The sequence below is a fragment of the Lagopus muta genome, chromosome 2 (assembly GCF_023343835.1).
Source record: "Lagopus muta isolate bLagMut1 chromosome 2, bLagMut1 primary, whole genome shotgun sequence".
NCBI lineage: Eukaryota > Metazoa > Chordata > Aves > Galliformes > Phasianidae > Lagopus > Lagopus muta.
Window position 1 is genome coordinate 87,634,402 of NC_064434.1, and position 7,775 is coordinate 87,642,176.

Consider the following 7,775-nt stretch of genomic DNA (forward strand, 5'->3'; position numbering starts at 1 on the left):
GGCCCGATGGCGGCAGATGCCGACGCTGCATCCCCCCCTCCCGCCGCGGTGCGTTTCCTGGAGCCGCCCGCGGGGTACTGCCACCTGCGCGGCCCCGTCCCGCCGCGGGGGGCCGAGAGGAGAACGAAGAAGAAGAGGAGGAGGAGGAGGAGGAGGAGGGGAAGGGCCGCGCCCGGCTCATTGTTCCGCGGCCGCGCTCAGCCCTCGGCCCCGCGCGAAGTTCGCTCCGCAGCCGCCCCCGCCCCGCCCCGCCCGGGCCGCCCCCCCGGGGCCGCCAGCGGCGGCGCGGAGCCGCAGCCAATTTGGTGCCTGTGTTTTGCCTTGGAGGCAGAGCCAGCGCGGCCCGAGCGGGGCGAGTGGAAACAACTGCTGGAGTCTGTGCTCCTCTCCACTGGGAGGGAGGGAGGTTGGGAGGGAGGGAAGAAGGGAGGGAGGCAGAGAGGGAGGGAGGCAGAAAGGAAGAAAGAAACGCGATCCCCGCCGCTCCGCGCCCTCCCGCACGCCACAACACACGCACCCAACCCGCGCCCGTCGGTGCCGGCGCGCCGTGCCAGCCGCAGCGGCGGAGGATGGGCAGCGACTGAGCGGGTCCGCGCCGCCGGGTGAGCGCCGCCGGGGCCGGGCGGGGGCGGTGGAGCGGGGCTGGGAGCGGCGGGAGGGGGCTCAGGGCGTGCGTCTGTCTGACATCCGCCTGTAGGTGCCTGCCGCGGGGTCGGGGCGGCCAGGAGGAGGGGTGCCGGGGCGCTCACCGCGCTGCTTCCTTGCAGGAGCCGGCGCCCGCCATGACCCTGGTGCTGCCCATGCAGCGGCTGGGCCGCCCCAGCGCCGCCGAGGGAACCGCCGACCTCGCCGCCTACCGCGCCCTCTGGGAGCCGCCCGCCTGCGGCCGCCCCGGCCCCACCGCCCCCGGCCCCGCTCCGGTCGCCGCCGGTCCCCCCGCCGCAGGTAGGCGCCGCCGGGCGGGCAGCGGGCGGCGGGGAGCGGGGCGGCCCCGCGCAGGTGCGGCCGGGCCGGAGCGGGGCTGCGAGTCGTCCCGAGGGCGGGGAGAGGCCGCGAGATGCGCGAGGTCCGCGGGGCGGGCGGGAGGAGCGCCGCGTCCGGTGGGCGCTGCTGCGGGGAGACGTGGCGCGGCCGCGGCGAGAGGGGAAACGGAAAGTGTTTTGTTTGGAGAACCTCCGTCAAACTGCGTGTCATTTGTCGTGTCTGATTTATTGCCCGCAGGATCGCATTACAGGGGAATTTCAAATCCTGCAGCGGCATCCAAGATCGCATACTTTAAAAGGAAATATGTGGAAGAAGAGGATTTTCACCCGCCGCTCAGCAGCTGCGCGCACAAAGTACGTTTCCCAAGAGCCGCTATTTTTACCCCGCGCACCGGGCTGGGACGCGCCTGCAGCCTGCACGCAGGCAGGTGGCCGTCACTCGCTGTGTGCTCCGTGCTGCGGGCATCGCGCTGCCCGGGGAGCGAAGGCAGCCGTCTGAGCCTAAACGCTCAGCTAACTTTTTTCCCCAGATTCTTTTGTTCCTGGGTAGTTCATCCCATGCGTACAGAAGTAGGGCTGGAACGCCAGTCGTGAGAAACGGAGCAAATAGGGCCCTGCTTCCTTATGCATCCCACGCCTTCCCCTGGGGAGGACACTCAGCAGGTTCCCTGTGGGCTGCAGATGAGCAGAAGGCTTGGCAGGCAGCGCCGCACCTTCCATGGTTAATCCTGTTTGTTAAAAAGCCAATGATTCCGAAAGAACAGAATAGTAAGGAAAAGAGTTTTCTATTTATTTTTTAACAAAAGCCATCAAGGGAGGGATTACAGCAAACACTTCCCAGGCCAGTGAGTACCTAAACTGAAATCAGACTTTTTGGTGGGAGGTTTTGTGCTGGCATTGGTAAGGAGCTGAGCACAGGGGTGGGGTGCTTGGGGACAGTGCAGACATTGGGGCACCCCGAAGCCTTGCACCCAAGGTACCTCAGCGCAGCCATGCACCTAAAGCTTTTCCAGCACCTCTGCTGCATCCCAGAGACAGCCTGAGTGGAGCAGGTCCTGCCAGTGCCCAGTGCCTGCCAGGACAGCGTGTAGGGCCTTCATGGGCCTCATGCTGAGGAGGATGGGTGGTGCTTCCCACATGCCTCAGGGCAGCCGAAGGAATTGCCAGCTACAGATAGCACTGGCTGGGAATGAGCCTTCAGCCGGGAGGTGGAGCAGAACACTTTGTCTGCTTCCGGGGTGATGTGCACCTAGCATGGAGGGTATTAAAAGATGCCCTCTTCCATGTGTTGCACCGATCTCTGTGTTCCACCAGCTTTGTTCTTGGGTAGTTGTTGGGTTCTGTATGGTGAAGAGGAGGAATGGTTGGTTACCTGTCCCCTTCTGGTAGTATATAGTACTTGGACATGGACCTGTTGGAGTGCATCTGGAGGAGAGCCACAAAACTGATCCAAGGGATGGAAGCACCCCTATGAGGACAGGCTGAGAGTTGGAACTGTTCAGCCTGGAGAAGGCTCTGGGGAGACCTTTCAGTATCTAAAGAAGGGTCGTAAGAAAGAAGGGGACAGACTCTTTAACAGGGCCTGCTGTGACAGGACAAGGGGAAGTGGTTTCAAACTAAAAGCAGGGAAATTTAGATCAGACATAGGGAAAAATTTTTTACAGTCAGGCTGGTGAGGCACTGACTGTTGCCCATAGAGGTAGTGGATGTCCCATTCCTGGAGACACTCAAGGTCAGGCTGGGGGGGCTCTGAGCATTCGATTGAGCTGTAGGTGTCCCTGTTCAGTGCAGGGGAGTTGACCTCGATGGCCATTAAGGGTCCCTTCCAACTTCAATGATTCTACCATTCTGTGATTCTACTATAGCACATTAACCTTTAGGCTTAATATTTAGAAAATTACTGTCTAACAAAGAAGAGTTTCAGCTGCAAACTTGCTTGCTTGGAAGCAGGGCCAATTTTTGCTTTTACGAGGTACTTTGCTGCTTCTGAGCCCTGCAGACAGGACCAGGCTGTGGAAAGAGCTGCAGGGCTGGGAGAGTTGAATGGATGTGAAAAGCAGCTGTGCTCTGAGCGCTTTCAGTCCTCATAGCTACGACTTCCACTCTGCAAAAATGCTGTAACCATGTGGGAAAGGGAAGAATGAGCAAGCCACAGATTGGGGGGGGGGGGGGGGGGGGGGAGTTGGTTCAGCCTGTCTTTGTGCTGTGCTTCTCTCCTCCTACACAAACCAAATTATTACTAAAAATGAAAATTAGTTAATGCTGCATACAGTAGCGTGTGTTACCCCCTCTCTGTTTTGATTCCCGGGGCAGCAACTGCAGTGTGGAGCAGGGGCCCCCCAGGGCAGTAACCTGCTCCTGCTGCCAGTGCTCAGAAAGCGAGCCCCCGTGGGACTGCAGCAGGGGGAACCGATCTGTGGGCTCCTGGCCAGGATCCCTGCAAATCCCCGTCCTCTCTTTGTTTCCTGACCTTGTCCCTGCCTCCCCGCATTCCCACCGGTCCCATGGAGTGCGCGGTGTCGTGCACGGGCCAACAGCTGCTCTCCAGATGCTGCGATGCTTTGAGATGGTTTCTCCCTGCCTCCCTGTGTGTGTTCCTATATGTGAGAGCGGCGAGCGAGGGCTTGGCAAATGGAGACCTCCTCGCCGAGGGCCCCTTCCACCAGCACTGGGTGAAATGTTCTGGCACTCATTGCTGGCTGCATCCTGCAAAGCTTTGCCTCTCCTTGCTGCAAAGAGGCTGCAGGAAGAACCTGCGCCTGGCTTCAGGGCTTGGTGGGAGCCCCACAGTGGATGGGACTGGGTCCGTTCACATCAAAGGGCCCCCATCACCAAAGCAAAACAGTATGACAATTTTGTTTTAACCCCAAATGCTGAGAAAAAAAACACGTTCCACATGGGTGTGCAGCATGGGAAGCTGGTTTTAGTTGCCTGAGGAGGAGAAGGAGAAAGGCAGTGGCATAGACTGAATACCCTGCTTCATTTTCTTTCTCTTGCCTGGAGCAAAGCCGGTTGACTTCAGTTCTGTATCTTCTGTCCTTTGTATTTTCAGACAATCTCAGTGTTTGAGGAACGAGCCCATATTCTTTACATGTCTTTGGAAAAGCTGAAGTTCATTGACGATCCTGAAGTCTACCTGCGGAGATCCGTCCTCATCAACAATTTAATGAAGCGAATCCATGGAGAAATCATCATGCAGAACAACTGGTGCTTCTCCGCATGCTCCTTTGGGGCTGCCTCGCCGCAGGAGTGGTTCGTGCCCCAGGACTGCCCCTACCGAAAGCGTCTTCGGATGGCCAAGGAGGAGTATGAGAAGCTCCACACATGCTGCTTCTATCAAGAATGCGGCAGTCACTACTTGAACCTTCCCTATTCGGTCAGTGCCAGCACAGAAAATACTTCTTCCTCCTCTCCCTCCTCCTCTTCATCCCCCATTTCATTGCCGAGCTGTTCTCAGCAGGTGGATTATGACATTGGCAGTGCCCCTTCTTACAGGAGTGACGAGCAGATACCTGCAAGTGAAATATTTGTCACTAATGCCAGGCCTCATGCTAATCAGGACAAGGCCAAATTCACTGACGAGAAGGGCTGCGAAGAACCTGAACGAGACAACGTGCCCCTAAACTGTGAACCTGTACGAGGCACTCATGCTTTTGAATGTAAAGGCAAATTTTATGACTATTTTGAGACTGGGTGTAATGACAAGAGTGATGTAAGCGAATCTTGGAAAAAATCCTTACGGAAAAAAGAATCTTTACCAAGTAATAAAATGTGCTGCAGCAAAGGAAGTAAAATATGAGGCATCTTTCTTGCTCTGTCAAAGCATGTGCGCTTGTCTATCAAATTTTTATTTTGAATGGATTTTTTATAGTTTTCTACAAACGATACAATCACGCCACAAACAGTAGAGTAGTTTTAAATGACTGGGGAGCAGATTGCGTAGCACGGTGCTCTGATCTGCATCAGCGGGCTATTTATAAGTGTGGAGACTTCATAAAGAACACAGTTGTGTTGCCACTTAGCGCTGTAGTCTGTGCAGCTATGGTGTGGCTTTTGTTGCTGAAAATACCAATCAGCCAGATGGGGAAAACGTATCGTTGTATACATCGCCGCCCCCAAGAAGTCTGCCATTAATTAAGAAGAACCTCCATTATGTTTACGAAGGAATTAGAAGTCTGGTAAACAAATTGATGCTACCAGCAAGGGCGATGTGCTCCCTCCGACTCGGTGTTTGCTCTGACAAAGGACTGGCTACGGGGACTGGGTTATAAACCGTCCTTACGCGTTGTACTGATACTTCTGAACTCCTGGATTCAGCGTCTTGTTCAACTGACAAAATGGGACATAGCATAAGGAAATAACCTGTTTGTGAGATCTTAACCAGAAACACAACATGCAACTGAAGCACTTGCGCGTTGTCACCTTGGCTGTAGTAACTAGTGGCGCTTGTTCTCCAGGGCAGGTTTTTTTTTTGGTGCCTTACTTTTTGTCTTAATTTTTGCCAGCGTGAAAATTAAGTATAAATCAGTGATACAGCAGGGATTTAACCTAAGCAGAAGAAAAAAAAGCACAGGGTGGATCAACATTATTAGAAACCTTTAACCTTTGAAGTACTGAGTTCAACTTCCTATTCAAACATCTCTGTTCTTCCTTTTTGATGCTCAATTGCTTTTTGATTTGCCATCCTTAGGAAGGGATTTAAGAAACAATAGAGAGATGTCTCTTGTAAACAAGCATTCGATGCTTGAGTGTTTCTATGGCAACTGTCTGTTGCTGGGGCTCTTTTTTTTCCCTCTTCGTATAATGAAGTTCATGAACCAGTGGCATGTTTTATACTTTATTCTGTTTCGCATAATTTCTCTCTTTTAGATTGCAAAAGCATGCGGGAGTTTTATATTACTTTTGCTGTTGATTTGAAAAAAGTCAACAAAAGAAAACAGAAAGCACAATGTTAATTAGTCAGTAATGTGGCGATAAACATGATTTTATCTGAATGAATGTAAGGCTTTTAATTTTAAAAAAGAACATTTTGGAGAAATGAGCTGAGGTTTCTGTGGCTAAGGACAACATTTAGTCATCCCTAGGTAGACTGTTTGCAGAACTGTGCTGTTGAAAATGCCCAGAAGACATTACCAGGATTGGAGTGAGCATTGTGAGTCCTAGATGTACCAAATTAATTAGTTCCCACAGTCTCCCTAACAACTGGCAGGATGTGCTCAGCAAAATAGCCACATCCAAGCCATGGCGGGCTCATAATAGCTGCCTGTTCCCACAGCATCATGCGTCCAAGTGGCGTCTTCCCTTCTTGGTTCATGTCCAGAGGGCAAGATCCACCACAGTGCAGAGACCTCTGGGCTGTGATTTTTTAGGACAGCATGCACACCTCGCTGTCACATTTACAGTCTGGGCAGCTTTCATGAGTGAGTGCAGTGGTGACAGGGAACATGGTCCCTGCTTCCGAGCCAGGTGACCACAGGGAAACGTTGAAGACGTCTTACCACTGTTACAACCTTTGTGTTGGCTGCGTGAATGGGAACTGACAAGTTTGTAAGGGTCATCGTTGTGAAGAATGAGAGTCTAAATCTCACCTGATTTCTCCAAGACAAAAGCTTTTTTATTAATAATAATAATATTAAATATAGATCTCATTCATACAGTGTATGAGTAGGATCATCATTTAGACATTTGTCCACATGGACCAATTTTTAAAAAAAAACTGATTTTTCTTGTGTTATATCCAGATAGTCCAGTAATGTCTGCTCTTTTCCAATATTTGATAAACACTTGATGTTTTAAGCTTAAATATTAGATGCTTGTATACTAATGTGTTGTTGTAGTAAAGTGAGATTTCCTTGATATATATTTATTAAAATGACCAAAATTCATTTTAATTTTACATCTCCAATGGCTACTGGATCCTTTCCCTGTGCTCCCCTCCCTTGCCCAAGGAAATCCCATTAATCCATTTGGAGCACTGCTCCAGTGCTGAAGAGGTTACACTGTGGTTGACACCCACTCCTGTAGTGGAGGCCAGGATGGAGCTCAGCATCACCAGGTCTCAGAGACCTTTAGGACAGGCTGAAGGTGCACCAGGAAGCAATAGGCTGCTCTGTGTTTAGCCAAACACAGCCCAGGGCAGAAATTGGCTAACAGTTTGTGGAGGGCTGAAAGCTTTTTGACTGGAAGAGCAGCTTGATCTTCAAGAGCAAGCCTGCACATACAAGGTATGGCAGTTTTTGGGTTGAATTTGCACCAGCTGAAGTGACATGAACTGACCACTGTAATAGCTCCTTCAGTTCCAGGCTCACGTAGAAATGAATCCATCATATCTCTGGGCAGTCCTGCTGAGTGTCATCAAGCTCTGTAAGGGGTGAAATATCTCATTTCAGAAGGTCAGCCTAAAGTTAGGTGATCTTTCTGTCTTTTCCAAAGCCTGCCTCACAAAAATACTGAATGTGCTGCATTGCACTCAGCACATTAAGTTACCCTATTTCCTTCAGAAGAGTCAAAGGTATCTTGTGTTAGTAAAGGGAATTGGAAACACCCCTGTTCAAGTGCCAGAAATGCAACAGCTCTTGACAGGCTTTCTTGGGCTAGTAGGGATTTTGTAGCTCAGTTTTGTTTCGATTTATGGCACATGGAGAGTGCAAACCAGATTAGATAGGCGTTTTTCCCATTGCGTGCTCCAATACTGGGAACAGTTACTGCCACAGATTTACAAGAAATTGTTCTTTTCTAGGCTGATGTGAAGCCTTTCATCCATATATTCTGTGCATAACTACTATTAGTGAA

The 7,775-nt window shown here is 51.6% G+C and overlaps 1 protein-coding gene across 1 annotated transcript; it reads left to right on the forward strand.

The window, feature by feature from the left end:
* The first annotated feature begins 512 nt into the window (after nucleotides 1–512).
* Nucleotides 513–6,868, forward strand: SERTAD4 (SERTA domain containing 4). The gene is made up of 4 exons (XM_048937253.1): nucleotides 513–602; nucleotides 768–945; nucleotides 1,222–1,337; nucleotides 4,036–6,868. Exons 2-4 carry the CDS (start codon nucleotides 783–785, stop codon nucleotides 4,780–4,782), a joined length of 1,026 nt encoding a protein of 341 aa, XP_048793210.1. The 5' UTR covers nucleotides 513–602; nucleotides 768–782; the 3' UTR covers nucleotides 4,783–6,868.
* Nucleotides 6,869–7,775: the final 907 nt, after the last annotated feature.